At 39.0% G+C, this 14,435-nt stretch overlaps 1 protein-coding gene across 2 annotated transcripts in view; it reads left to right on the top strand.

The window, feature by feature from the left end:
• The window catches only part of RUBCNL (rubicon like autophagy enhancer), a 45,713-nt gene extending 32,036 nt beyond the window's left edge, over window positions 1-13,677 (top strand). Inside the window, exons 9-14 of one of the 2 annotated variants that reach the window (XM_043996000.1) lie at window positions 192-256; window positions 6,250-6,488; window positions 8,250-8,311; window positions 10,105-10,258; window positions 11,508-11,598; window positions 13,084-13,677. In XM_043996000.1, the coding sequence (XP_043851935.1) occupies window positions 192-256; window positions 6,250-6,488; window positions 8,250-8,311; window positions 10,105-10,258; window positions 11,508-11,598; window positions 13,084-13,196 (724 nt within the window). In that variant the 3' untranslated portion in view covers window positions 13,197-13,677. The remainder of the gene's footprint in view (window positions 1-191; window positions 257-6,249; window positions 6,489-8,249; window positions 8,312-10,104; window positions 10,259-11,507; window positions 11,599-13,083) is intronic. The other variant, XM_043996001.1, reaches the window with a different exon arrangement.
• Window positions 13,678-14,435: the final 758 nt, after the last annotated feature.

The following is a 14,435-nucleotide window of genomic DNA, read 5'->3' as shown; positions in this document are numbered from 1 at the left end:
GGTGGTCAGGTATATACAGTGGGAACAATGTTTCAAATTTCGGCCAGGACATATAAGTGCCTTTACTAAATCCAATCTCTTCATTATTTCTTCTTCTAAAGACCAAATCACCCTAAACCATGAAAACAGTCACTTTTATTCTATCCCTACCCATTCTCTTTGAATTTAACTATTCTCGTTCTCTGTCACAGGAGGGATTTTGTGGTCTCTGCCCAAAACTTTGCCTGCGCTGGCTGTGGAACACCAATAGAACAGAGTAAGTCTAGTTCAGCATAACTGATTTGTTCAAAATTAATTGTGAATAACAACAATAAGCTGCGGTTGAGGTTCTCCGGGAATGTTTTTTTAATATAACAAATACTGGTTTTTGAGTAATATATATATATATATATATATATATTTTTTTTTTGGTGAGGCAGTTGGAGTTAAGTGACTTGCCCAGGGTCACTGAACAGCTAGTAAATGTCAAGTGTCTGAGGCCAGATTTGAACTCATGAGTAAAAATTTTCTAAGGGAGCTCTTTTTTCTTCTTTTCCCTCTATCCCCCAAGTCTAGTAGACACAGTACTTACTTAGTGATTTATGCACATTTGCCCCTCTTGATATCATTCACATATGTAAAAAATAAGCCTGGCAGCATTTTCATGCTAAGGACTATGCCTACCTTAAGGCTTGGGGCAGTTAGGTGGCACAGTGCTTAGAACACTGGGCCTGGAGTCAGGAAGACTTGAGTTCGAATCTGTCCTCAGATACTTAAGTTGCTATGTGACTCTGGGCAAGTCACTTCACCTGTTTGCTTCAGTTTCCTCAACTGTAAAATGGGGATAATAATTGCAACTCCCTCCCAGAGTTGTTGTGAGGTCCAACTGAGATAATAATTGTAAAGTCCTTATCATAGTTCCTGGCCCATAATAAATGCTATATAAATGTTAGCTATTAAGCAATATTAGCTATTTTAGTAGGCAACTGCCTCTGTGGCATATATGAAAGGATGAGCACAAAATAGCTTCCAATCCCCCTAGTACTTGTCTTGTTGGATCTGACATTCCCACCATTTGAGTGTTATTGCCTTGACATTTAAGATCCCTATAGAGACCATAGGATTTTTAGCTGAGAGATACTTTTAGAGATTATATGTTTCAGCGTCCTCATATTACAGATGAGCAAATTTGAGACCTAGAGTAATTTCCAAGCTCCACATAATAAGTGGCAGAGTCAAATCTGGCTTAGGTGGTAGGATGTGGGCATGATGCCCTAATGTCACCATAGTTAATTAATTGATCACATTAGCTAACCAGTCACTTAGTCTGACCTGAAGAAATGAGATGCAAGTCGCTAAAGTTTTCTTAGGGGTCTGGTGCATGGGCATTGCTTGGAAAAGTAGGTTCTATCCTCAGGCAAGGAAAAAGACAACCCAAGAGGACGATGGTGGGTAGGGTGGGGTAGTAGTTGGAATTTAAGGAAAATGAAGGAGCTCTAGAAGAAAAATAACTTTGTGACACTTACCAGCTGTGGGACCCTGGGCAAGTCACTTAACCCTCATTGACTAGCCAAAAAAAGAAAGAAAGAAAGAAAAAGAAAAAGAACTTTGTCTACTCCATGATTCTGCCTGGGTTGTCTTGAATGTTACCTTTTTTTGTTTTGGTGAGGCAGTTGGGGTTAAGTGACTTGCCCAGGGTCACACAGCTACTAAGTGTTAAGTGGCTGAGGCCGGATTTGAACTCGGGTCCTTCTGACTCCAGGGCCGGTGCTCTATCCACTGCACCACCTAGCTGCCCCTTGAATGTTACCTTGACCTTTAGAAATATTTTATTGACTGAACCTTCCCAGTGACTCAGATCTACTCCTCTTTCTCCTCTTTCCCTTCTCTCACATCACCCTCCCTTCAATTAGAACCCTCCTTGGCTACAAAGAAATATAGCTAAGGAAAAGATATCAACAGATTCATTCAGTCCACACTTGTGCTAGATCTCGCTCATATTCCAATGGGGGAAACATGTACGTGTACCAATATAAACAAGTTAGTTTGGGGAGGGAATGCACCTGCTAATGGGGGAACAAGAAAGGGTTCATGTAGTGGGTGGAGCTTGAGTTGAATTTTAGAGGAAGTAAGGGATTCCGTGAAGTGTAAGAGAGGAGGGATCGAATTCCAGGAATTGGAGAACAACTAGTGCAAAGTCAGGGAGACAGGATGAAGTGTCAGGTACAAGGAATAGCAAGAAGACAACTCTGGCTGGACTATAGAATCTAGCAATGAGAGAAATATATGATAATCAGAGAGGTAGTTTGAAGCCATATTGTTAAGATCTTTAAAAGTCAGACAGAGGGAAGTTATTCTTTATCCTAGATGCAATTGGGTATTACTATAGTTTGAGTAAAGTCAGTGAGGGGCCACAGTGGAAAGAGGGCTGGGCCTGAAGTGAGGAAGACTCATCTTCCTGAGTTCAAATTTGGCCTCAGACACTTACCAGCTGTGTGACCTTGGGCAAATCACTTAACCCTGTTTGCCTCAGTTTTCTCATCTGTATAATGAGCTGGAGAAGGAAATGGCAAAACCACTCCAGTATCTTTGGCAAGAAAACCCCAAATGGGGTCACCAAGAGTCAGACATGACCGAAATGACTGAACAACAACAAAATAGCTTGAATAACGGAGTGATGTAGTAAGATCTTAAGGAACTTGTTGAGCTTCTTGGGCAGTGTAGGTTGTTAATTTTTACTGATGGTCCCCCACCTCCCCACTGGAAAGAGTGAGGCTTGGTACACTGTCTATTCACTGAAGTCACAATGGCCATTGCTTTGAGGTTTTCTGGTGGTGAGACTGGCTGTCTTGACTCACTGCTCATATCCAATACCTTCGTAACATTTCTCCTATACATATTCTTTTCTCACACCCTGGTACAGAACCTTATTACCTCTCCCCTGGACAATTGAACTAGGCTTCTAGTTGGTCTCTCTACCAACCAAGCAACCTACCAAAATTGCTCTTCCCAATCCAATCCATCCTTCACATAACTATCAAAGTAATTTTCCTAAAGCATAAGTCTGTCCATGTTACCCAACTTGGTAAACTCTAGTGGCTCCCTGTTACCTCCAAGATCAGATTTAAAGCTCTTCCCAACCTGAGCCCCTCCTACTTTTTTATTCTTGTTATACTTTTTTCAGTCATTTCAGTTGTGTCCAACTCTTCATAACCCTATTTGGGGTTTTCTTGGCAAAGATCCTGGAGTTTGTCATTTCCTTCTCCAGCTCATTTTACAGATAAGGAAACTGAGGCAGACAGAGTTAATGCTAATGAGCATTTGAGGCTAGATTTGAACTCAGGAAGATGATTCTGGCACTCTATCTATTTTACCACCTGGTGGCTGCAGCTGCTGTTATAATCTCCATTTTATAGATGAGAAAACAGGTCAAGGGAATTTAAGGGACTTGCCCAGGATTATCTAGCTAATAAGTTCCTAAGGCAGGATTTGAACATGGGACTTCCTAACTCTAAGTCCAATACTCTATCTACTGTGCCAACTAACTGCCTTTCTATTCTGGTAGAAAATAGCATTTCTCTGCAGATTGAACCATACTATTTCTATTTTTTTTTTGTTTTTCCCTTTTGTTCTGGTTCTTCTTTCACAGCATGACTAATGCAGAAATATGTTTAATGTGATTGTACATATATAACCTATAGCAGATTGCTTTCTGTCTTGGGGAGGAGGGAGGGAGGGAAAGGAGGGAGAAAAATTTGGAACTGGAAATCTTATAAAAACTAATGTTGAAAACTATCTCTACATGTAACTAGAAAATAAAAATAATAAAATACAAAAAAATAGCATCTCTCAAACTGTTCAGGAGAATCATGGTCTTTTGAATGAAATAATTCCTCTGGTCTTTTTCTTTTTTTTTGTTTGTTTGTTTTGCTTTTTGGAGGCAGTTGGGTTCAAGTGATTTGCCCAGGGGCACATAGCTAGTAAGTATCTGAGGTTGGATTTGAACTCAGATCCTCTTGACTCCAGAGCTGGTACTTGATCCGCTGTGCCACCTAGTTGCCCCTGGAAATAATATCTCTGTGAGAGAATTTTGATACAGCATTTTCCCCTTGAAAATATTAAATGTAAACTTGCATATCAAAAAATGAGGGACAATTTTTGGGTTGAAAATGTACTTAGTTTTCCCTTGTTTTGCTCTAAAATTTTCCTGTCTCACCTTTAACTCAAGGGTTTTCTTGCAGTCTCTCCCTTCCTTACCCACTCTGTCCCTCATTTATTTATTGTTAGTAGTAAAAAAAAAAAAAGTAGCTAGCATTTCTATAGTACTTTGAGGTTTGCAAAACATTTTCCTTATATCATCTCATTTAAGCAACCATTGTATAGATGACGAAACTGAGGCTTGGCAAATCAAGTGGCTTGCCGAGGGCCCCATAGTTAAGTGCTTGAGGCAGGATTTCAACTCCGATCTTACTGGTTCCAAGTCTAGCACTCTATCTACGGTGATATCTATTTACCTCAATTTATGTGCTCTATCATATATTGGAAAATATTCTATGGCAAAACTCCCGGCAAATGCTGGTACAGCATGTGTGCATTCTAAATCAGGCTGTTGTCAGAGTGTTGAACTTTTGGGGGAATCATTTTGACACCCAGCATTTATTTACCTTAAAAAAAAAACAAAAACATGAGAGACAGAGATCGGCAAACTGAGTTATCAAAGACCTGGGTTTGAACAGAACCTTGGATACTCTGGCTATGTTACCCTGTGTAAGACACTTCATCTTTGTGAGGTTCCGTTTGCCTCGTCTATAAAATGAGGAGATGAATACCCAGGGTACCTACCTCACAGGGCTGTTGTGCTGATCAAATGAAATAGTATACATAAAGTACTTTGCCAGCCCTAAAGTACTGTATAAATGCCAGCCATTTCTTATTTTTTGCCTTGCTGGAGCCAGGCTTCAGGACTTCCTTCCTGTGTTAGACTTGCCTTCTCTCAATGTCTTAAGGTCATGTTCCTCACTTCACTTTCCCAGCTATCAGCTTGGATTACAGCTTCTCTGAGGCCAAAAAGCAGCCTTAAATATGTGGAAAGCCTCCTTTGTTGGCCATGTGAGTCCAAAGACTTACATTGAGTAACAGTTGAAGAAGAATGCAGACTTTGAGATTATTGCTATTTCATGTGTGTGTATGGGCCAAATTTTAATTGGCTCGCTGCAATATTGGGGCAAGGAAGGAGACCAACAGCCTCCTTCAAAAACAGAACAGGGTTTATTAACAAGAACGAACTTAAAAACACAAGCAAGATCAGTAGAATTAAGGGAAAGAAAAAAAAATGGGTGAAGAGAAACAATACAACCTGAATAACACCACCGCCCAGGGATCAGCTGAGAACACAGGGCTGTGTCCTGTCACTTTCCAGCTTCAAGCTAGAATAGCAAAACTCCTCCCTTTTCCTTCCCAGCAGAACCCAGGCTGACCACACACACAGCCCCAAGCCAATTGGCCAGCAGCCCTGACTGACAGTCACATGACTGCCCTCACTGGGCTTCCAGTCATTATAATTTTGCCAGGCCCATGTTGGTGTTGGCGAATGGTGATGACGTGAGGTGCCAGTGCCATGGCGATGGCTACAACCAGTGGGTGGAGTACTGTGCCATTTGTGGAGGCGCTGGCCTGAGCCCCAGGCCAGTGCACACACTGGAGTTTTAAAAATTCCAGCTAAAAGATGGGGTCATAAAACCCTCAAATAACAATTAATTCTTTACATGTCATAATAACAGTCTTGGTTTACACATTGCTTGATAATTAAAAAGCTAGCTGGCACAGTCAGGAAGATCTAAATTCAAATCAGACCTCAGATACCCACTAAAGGTGTGACTGGACAAATCACTTAATTTCTGTTTGCCTCAGTTTCCTCATCTATATAATGGGGAATCTGTATAATGAGGATCATAATAGAACCTACATCTCGGAGTTGTTGTAAAACCCAAATGAGATAATAAACTGTGTTTAGCACTGTCTGGCACATAGTAAGTGCTAGATAAATGTCAGCAGTTATTATCTCGTTTTATCCGAGAGGTAGGTAATGTAAGTAGCATTCTTTCCATTTTGCAGGTGAAGAAACTGAGGCCCAGATAAAGGGATTTACCTAGGGCCACGCATCTTGTAAGTTTCACAGGTAGTACCTCCAACTCCAAGTTCACTGTTTTTTCTTCCACACTGTACTGTGCCCTCTCTGAGTCTTAGCTTATTCTCATGTGTCCTTTTCAGAGTATATTAAGAGACTCCGCTATTGTGATTACCTGGGGAAGTATTTCTGTGACTGCTGCCACAGTTACGCAGAGTCGTACATCCCCGCCCGGATCCTCATGAAGTGGGACTTCTGCAAATACCCTGTCAGCAAATTTTCCAAGCACCTCTTGGACAGCATATGGCATCAACCCTTGTTCAATTTGTTGTACATCAGCCAAAACCTCTATACCAAAGCCAAGGAATTGGATCGAGTCAGGGTAAGCTTTCAAATAAGAAGATGGACCTTTGAAAGCTGCCGAAGGCTTCGGAGACTGAGGATGGAGTGGTTTTAGGCCTTGGATTTTCTTCCTCTTCTGTGAATCTCCCTTCCATTCCCTTCTCTCCATTCCCACAGTTAACCGACCACCCTAGCTCAGGCCTACATCATCCTTCCCCTGGCCTACTGCAGTAGCCTCCTGAGGAGGTTCCCATCTCCCAACCTCCTGAGTATCCCGCATAGCTGTCAAAACAGCCTTTGGGAAGCACAGGGCTAATTACTCAGAAACCTTAAGTGGTTTCCCACTGGTTTCAGCATAAGATACAAATTCCTTAGCCTGGCATTGAAGGTGCTCAGCATCCTTATGTTTTCAGCCTTATTTTATATCACTGGATTTCTGCAGTTTATATTCCAGCTAAATAGGCAGAATGCCAGACCTGGAGTCAGGAAGAGAATTGAGTTCAAATTCAGCTTCAGACACAACTAGTTGTATGTTCCTGGGCAAGTCACTTCTGTTTGCTTCAGTTTCCTTATCTTTAAAATGGGTGTAATAGCATCTACCTCCCAGGGTTATGTGAGGATCAAATAAGATAATCATTATAAAAAGCTGGACATAGTAAGTGCTATTAAAATATTATTTTATATATTTATTTATATTCACGTATTATATTTATATATAATCATATTTCACATATTATTTATATGTGATTTATATATGATATATCATATTTACATAATATAATCGGATATAGTACATATAACACAGTAATATATATATATATATATAACATATATATATATTTTTTTTTTGTTTGTGTGTGGGGAAATGGGGGTTAAGTAACTTGCCCAGGGTCACACAGCCAGTAAGTGTCAAGTGTCTGAGGCCGGATTTGAACTCAGGAACTCCTGAATCCAGGGCTGGTGCTTTATCCACTGCACCACCTAGCCACCCCACAGTAATATATTTTTATATCAAATATATGTGTATATAAATACATACATATATATGATATTTATACACACACATATACTGAGCTGTTTCTCAAACGTAGTGATTCTTTCCCCAGCTCCTTGTGCAGTCTGTCTTCCATAACCTGGAAAAAACTTTCAGAAACCTTGTTTTTTATCAAGGTCCAAGTTGGGTGCCCCCTCCTCTATAAAACCTTCCTTGATTCCCCAACCCCTCATGCCCAAACCTTCAACTCCACCCCACTTGTGGTCTATCTAATTAACTTTATTTATTTATTTGTTCATAAGTTGTAGCCCTCTAGTAAAATGTATGATCTTTGGGGGCAGGGACTGCTCTTATTTTTATTTCCTCAGTACCTTACACAGTAGGTACTTAATAAACATTTATTTAGAATTGACATTCTAACTTTTCAGAGCTTTTGACTGTAATAATAGCTAATATTCACATAGCACTCTACATATATGTTCACTTTTTGATCCCCCATGGCAATCCTGTGAGGTGAGTATTATTCTTCTTCCCATTTTACAAATGAGGAAACTGAGCCTAAGAGAAATTAAGTGCCCTCCTCAGGGTCACACAGCTGCTAAGTGCCTGAAGCATGATTTCAACTTGGGAACTGAACAATCTGACCTTCTGTGCCACCTATATGACAATGAAAAGTGAATGCATTTAAGTAGGCAAGGAAGCATCAAGGTTGACTTTTCAATTGTAGTGCTTTGCAGCATGTGCTTACCGTGTGTAATTTTCCCCCACTACATTTAGTAATAATGCCTTTGTTGTTTTGGACCATAGGAAATCCAAGAGAAGCTTGTTCAGATTAAGAAGCTATTAAAGACCTGCAGATTTGCTGAAAGGTACTATTTTGAGTAGAATATTCTCAGGAATGTGAGGTAGGGAGACTTAATGATGGTTGCTTCCCTTTAGCTGGTCTTTGATCTCATTCTGTCCAATCTATTCATGATTCATTCTTTTTGTTTGTTTTTTTTTATTAAATTTTTTTGATCATTCTTTCAAAAAACATTGAAATGCCTACCATACAAGGCACTGTGTAGAATGCAAGGGGTGGGATGGGGCTGAGGATATAGACAGTTTACAATGTAGTAGGGAGAGAGAAGATATGGACCTAAACAAGAATGATACAATGAGGAAGATTTCAATAGGTGGATATGGGATAAAGGCATTCTAGTCCTAGAGAATAGTAAAGGTTCAGAGGTGGGAAGAGTGCAGGATTTCAGGGGACACTGAGTAGTCTTGTTTGGTTGCAGGTGGCATATAGGCATTTACATAACACCTCTACGAGCACTTTACAAATATCTCATTTAAGCCTTACAACAACCCTGTGAGGTAGGTGTTGTTATTAGCCCTATTTTACAGTTGAAGAAACTGAGGCAAACAGAAGTTAAGTGATTTGCTCTGAGTCACATAGCTAGTAAATATCTGAGGGCAGATTTGAACTCAGGCCTTCCTGACTCCAGACTCAGCACCTAGCTCTACCCAAAGCACAGGGTATATATAGGAAAGAATGTGAGGAAAGGCTAAAAAAGGTAGCTCAAAGACTCTTTTCCACTGCTTCTATCAAACTAGGAAAATATGGAAACTTACGGGAAGTGTTTTTCTTTAGTTAGTGTGTATCTCATACAAAGGATTTCTTATCCTATTTCCTCGAGTATCCACATCAATGCTTTGGCAAGATTGACTTGAGGGTAAAATATCGGTCCCTTTCCCAGCCATTGCTCTCCATTTTGGTTTGCCCTCCTTGGAGGGATGGTCTGGCCTGACTCACCACTCTTAATTGCTTCCTTTAGCTCTGCTGACTTCTCAACCAAACAAATAATGTGGGTCACCAAAGTGATTTTAGGGATTAGTATAGAAGTTTTATTTTGCACTTGGACCACACATTGTCTTTTCTCTTTGATGCTTTTCTTTGGCAGACATTTGGATTGATTCGCTAGAATGCCTTCATTATTGTTTCTGTTAGTCCTATGCATCAAATTTGAGGGTCAATATTGTTATTCGAATAATTTTTCTTCTTCTTCTTTTTTTTTTGCCGGGCAATGAGGATTAAGTGACTTGCCCAGGGTCACACAGCTAGTAAGTGTCAAGTGTCTGAGGCTGGATTTGAAGTCAGGTCCTCCTGAATCCAGGGCTGGTGCTTTATCCACTGCACCACCTAGCTGCCCCACAAATAATTCTTTTATAAAGTAAACCTTCCACAGTATACTTTTGTGACATTTGAGTTTCTTTATATCATTTATTTGTATCTGTCTCTGGGTCTCCCTTTGTACCTTTGTCTCTGTCTCTTGTCTCTGTTTCTTGTCTCTGTCTCTCTGTCTTGTCTCTGCCTCTGTGTCTTGTCTCTGCCTCTCTATGTCTTGTCTCTGCTTCTGTGTGTCTTGTCTCTGCTTCTGTGTGTCTTGTCTTTGTCTCTGAGTCTTTCTTTGTGTCTCCATGTCTCTCTCTGTCTTTACACATAATTAATGTACTGTCTACTGTCTGCCTGGGTCACTATATTAGGGAATTTGAAGGGTGAATCATAGCAGTACAAGAAAAACTAGGATTTTTCTCTGCTTCTTATTATGTAGAAAACTAAACTGATTTGTAAAATGACCTGGAATTCTGTGCTTTGTTTCCTCCCCATTCCCACCAGGATATTAAAAGATTTTGAGCAGGTTCCAGGACACTTGACAAATGAACTCCACCTGTTCTCTTTGGATGACCTCGTCAAGATCAAAAAGGGACAATTGGCTCCTGTTCTAAGAGTACTTTTGAAAGCCTCCCTTGTTCATGTGGACAGCTGTGAAGTAAGGAAAACCACCTCCACTTGCTAATATCCAGAGCTCCAGGGCAGTCTGACTAAGGGCATAGGGCTTTACCTTCCTTTAAACAGGAGAGGCAGAATGGGGTGTGGAGAAAGTAAGGACTCAGCTAAAGGAATCTTGGTTCAAATCTCACCCTTCATACTTGCTAGGTGTGTGTTCCTTGACATCAAGAAGTCATTTAGTATTTCTGAACCTTAGTTTCCTCATCTGTGAAATGTAGAACCTTCCTCACGGTGCTGTAAGACTCAAATGAGATTGTGGATATAAAAGGTTTGTGCAGATTTTAGGAGGCATATCTTACCTATTTAGTATTGATAATCTAATTTTTCTTTAATTTTTTAAACAGAATTGATAGAGATTGTGCCAGGGACAAGTCCTTATCCTGCTATAATTATTATTATTTTTTTAAAAAAATCTTTAATGTTCCATTAGCTATTGAACAGGTAGATAAATAATTGTACTTTTTTTGGTAATTAAATAAAAGTTTTGGGATATAAGCTCTTTTCTTGTAGGTTTTTTTTTTTGAACTGAAAGTACTTTTGGGATGACTCCAATAGTAGACAGGCTGGTGGGGATTAAATATGGCTTTTCCTGTTCCCGTAGAGTTTTGATTTCATCAGCAATGTCTTTACTTTGAAAGATTTTCTTTTACTTGGAAAAATGTAGCTTGGAAATTCTGAGTATTTGTTTGGGTGAGGCTGACTAAAGTTAAGCCAACTTCAGATCAAAAACATCAGGAGGTTCCATAAGAACCTAAATTGGAAAAAAAAAAAAACTTCTCTGTCCAAACAGGGAAAAATTCTTGCCAAAAAAAAAGTGCTTCTCTGATTCCTTAAGCTACCTTGTTGTTCTTAAGGATCATGGATTTAGAGCTAGCAGAGACTTAAGAGGTTAGTGAAATTGACCTCATCACTTTAAAGGTAGGAAATAGATACAGGTTAAATGAATTGCTCAACACTACATTGGTAGAAAGTGACAGGTAGGACTTGAATGTAAGTCCTCTGTCTCCAAAGCCAGATTCTTTTCATGATATCCCATTGCCCATCTCCTTGGGGATGGTGGAGCCAATTCTTTTAATGTCCTGCCATCGGAGGGCAGGAAAACAGGTTGTTTTCAAAATGATCTTCATCACTCCTTTTCATAGTGAGACCAGTGAATAGCTACAAAGTTTCTGGATCTCAAAATAGCATCAGAAATGAGAATGGTAGCTCACTGAGTCCTTCTCTTCCAGCTTTGTCAAGGAAAAGGGTTCATTTGTGAATTTTGTCAGAGCACAGCTGTCATCTTCCCATTCCAGACGACAATATGCAAAAAATGCCCAGGTATCTTTGAACTCATGGCTCTTTTAAAAAATGTGAACAGTGATTTCTGTAAAATGTAACACAGTAATTTCAGGCTTTGCCCATTTGTGCTAGGCTATTGGAAATAAAATATTTGGGTTAAATGTGGGTTAGATTGTTTTGGAATGCAATGAACTCAGGATTTATATGAGGTTGAAACAACACAAACAGTAGCTTGCTTCTGGGATCAATTCTTTTTAAGATTGAGTTTTAACAAAGGGGAAGTAAGTTTGTGCTTCATCCTTTTGAAAATTATTTTATTTCATTTTTTCAATTACATGTAAAGATAGTTTTCAACATTTATTTCTGTATGATTTTGAGTTCCAAATTTTTCTCCTTTCCTATCCCCTCCAAAGCCAGCAAACAATCTGATACAGGTTATACATTACAGTCATGTTAAACATATTTCCAAGACCCCAAAAAACCAAACAGCAATAAACATATTTCCACATTAGTCATGTTATAAGAGAAGAATCAGAACAAAAGGGAAAAACCAAAAGGAAGAAGAAACAAACAAAAACAACAAAAAAAGTAAAAAATAGTATGCTTTAATCTGCATTCAGACTACATAGTTCTTTTTTCTGGATGTGGAGAGTTTTCCATCATGAGTTTTTTGGAATTATCCTGGATCATTGTATTACTGAGAAGAGTTAAATCTATCACAGTTGATCATGATTACAATATTGCTGTCACTGTGTACAGTGTTCTCTTGGTTCTGCTCACTTCACTCACTATTAGTTTGTGTAAGTTTTCCAGGTTTTTCTGAAATCTTCTTGTTCATTATTACTTTTTTTAAAACAGTTTTTTTGGTTTTGTTTTTTGTGGGACAATGAGGGTACAGTGACTTGCCCAGGGTCACACAACTAGTAAGTGTCAAGTGTCTGAGTCCAGATTTGAACTCAGGTCCTCCTGAATCCAGGGCCAGTGTTTGGTCCACTTTGCCACCTAGATGCCCCACCCCCATTCATAATTTCTTACAGTACAATAGTATTCCATTACATTCATATACCATAACTTGTTCAGCCATTCCCCAATTGATGAGCATCCTCTCAATTTCCAATTCTTTGCCACCACAAAAAGAGCTGCTGTAAATGTTTTTGTACATGTGGATCCTTTCCCCTTTTGTATGACTTCTTTGGGATATATACCTAATAGTGATATTGCTGGGTGAGGGCACTTCTATAGGCAGGCTCTTAGGCTGGATTCTCCCTTCATCTTAGACTTTTCTTGGGTGCGCCTTTGGGATCTTCTAATTGTTCTTTGTCTTCAAATGGAATTGGCCAGGAGGGAGGGGGGGAATGTTCCTATGCTCCTCTGGACTTCCCTTTCCTAGAGCATTTGAGGATCATGTTGTTATTGGGGTGGGAAATGTATTTCAATGATTTTTTACTATGCTTTTTGGTTTCCTTAAGAATCTCAATGGATGCTTCACATATAATCTATTGATGACCTTTTTCATATTTACAGCATGCAAATCCTGCTTTCATAAACAATGCTTCAGATTGGAAGACTGCCCCAAGTGCTTGAGGATCCAAGCTCGAAGGAAGCTTTTGCAGAGTTTTCCCTCTGTGACAACTTGAAATCAAAAGTATTGTCAGGATGATGGCAACTCCCCACATATATTAGGGAAGCTATTGGGCTTGCCTACCACTGGTAATGTTGTTTTAGACATTGTATGTTGTACATAAAGAAATGAACTTGCTAAGCACTGTATTCCTTTGTATGTATTTAATTTTTAAAAAAACGATACAGATACTTGGCTATCCAAGACGGGGCTTTGTTACTACTTGGTTTAAAAAATTAATGTTTGGAAGAATTTCAGATGGTATTGACTTTTTTGCTGCTAAAAGGTTTTTAGAGTGTTTTGATACTTCTTAAATTGTATTTGGACAATTCTAGTTTTGCTGTTTATACAAAGTACAGTTTCAAAATGATTGGGTCTATTTTTTTTTAAAGCAAGTTTTAAGTGTTGGGATAAATTGCTGAGTTTCTCTTCCTTAAAAACTTGATTATGTGGAACTGACTAAATACTGTACTTTCATTAAAGTAAATGCAACATTAGAGCCTGTTGTTTGTAATTGTCATCATCATTGCCATCATTGTCATCATTATTGATCATTGTTAGGATTTGGAATAAACTCTAAGACCTGGCTTCTACATATAATTCCTATACTTGATAGGATCTAAGTTTGAATTCCATTTCCCTTACCTGTAACTCTGGACAGCTCACATGAGTTTTAGAACTCAGTTTCCTTATCTCTAAAATAAGAGGGCACAATAGATGATCTCCACTATTTCTTCTAGATCATAATCAATACTCCTTTGACTTTTATTTCGTGTCTGGATGAGACATGTCTGAAAGTGATGTGAATGTTTTCTTTAATCCAGGCTTTCAGAATGTAGTGAATCCCACACCCAGTCCCCCAGTATTCCTGATATCCAGCTACCCAGCCAGCCCTCCAAGGGGCAATGGAAACCCTGCACATTTGTCCGTAATTTGAAGCAGTTACCACAAGATGGCACTCTTTTTATTATTAGTAGCCCAGATCAGTAGCCTGGATTTATTCACTTAAATGGATAGAGAATATAATTAGAAAGAGAATAACATAAACTGAAAGAAGGCAATGTCTAGTGAATTATCATAATCATAGGACTCATTTTATCATTTTATTCACATAAAGTCTTATTCTTATATCTCATCCAAACACTGAAGTGAGCCTGGATATGATAATAAATGACATTTACTTGATGTTTGAAATTTAGTGGATCACAATAATTTATCACATTTGAACCTCAAAAATATGATATAGGATCTATCT

This window comes from Dromiciops gliroides, chromosome 3 (assembly GCF_019393635.1).
Source record: "Dromiciops gliroides isolate mDroGli1 chromosome 3, mDroGli1.pri, whole genome shotgun sequence".
Classification (NCBI taxonomy): domain Eukaryota; kingdom Metazoa; phylum Chordata; class Mammalia; order Microbiotheria; family Microbiotheriidae; genus Dromiciops; species Dromiciops gliroides.
This window is presented reverse-complemented; position numbering and strand designations above follow the sequence as displayed.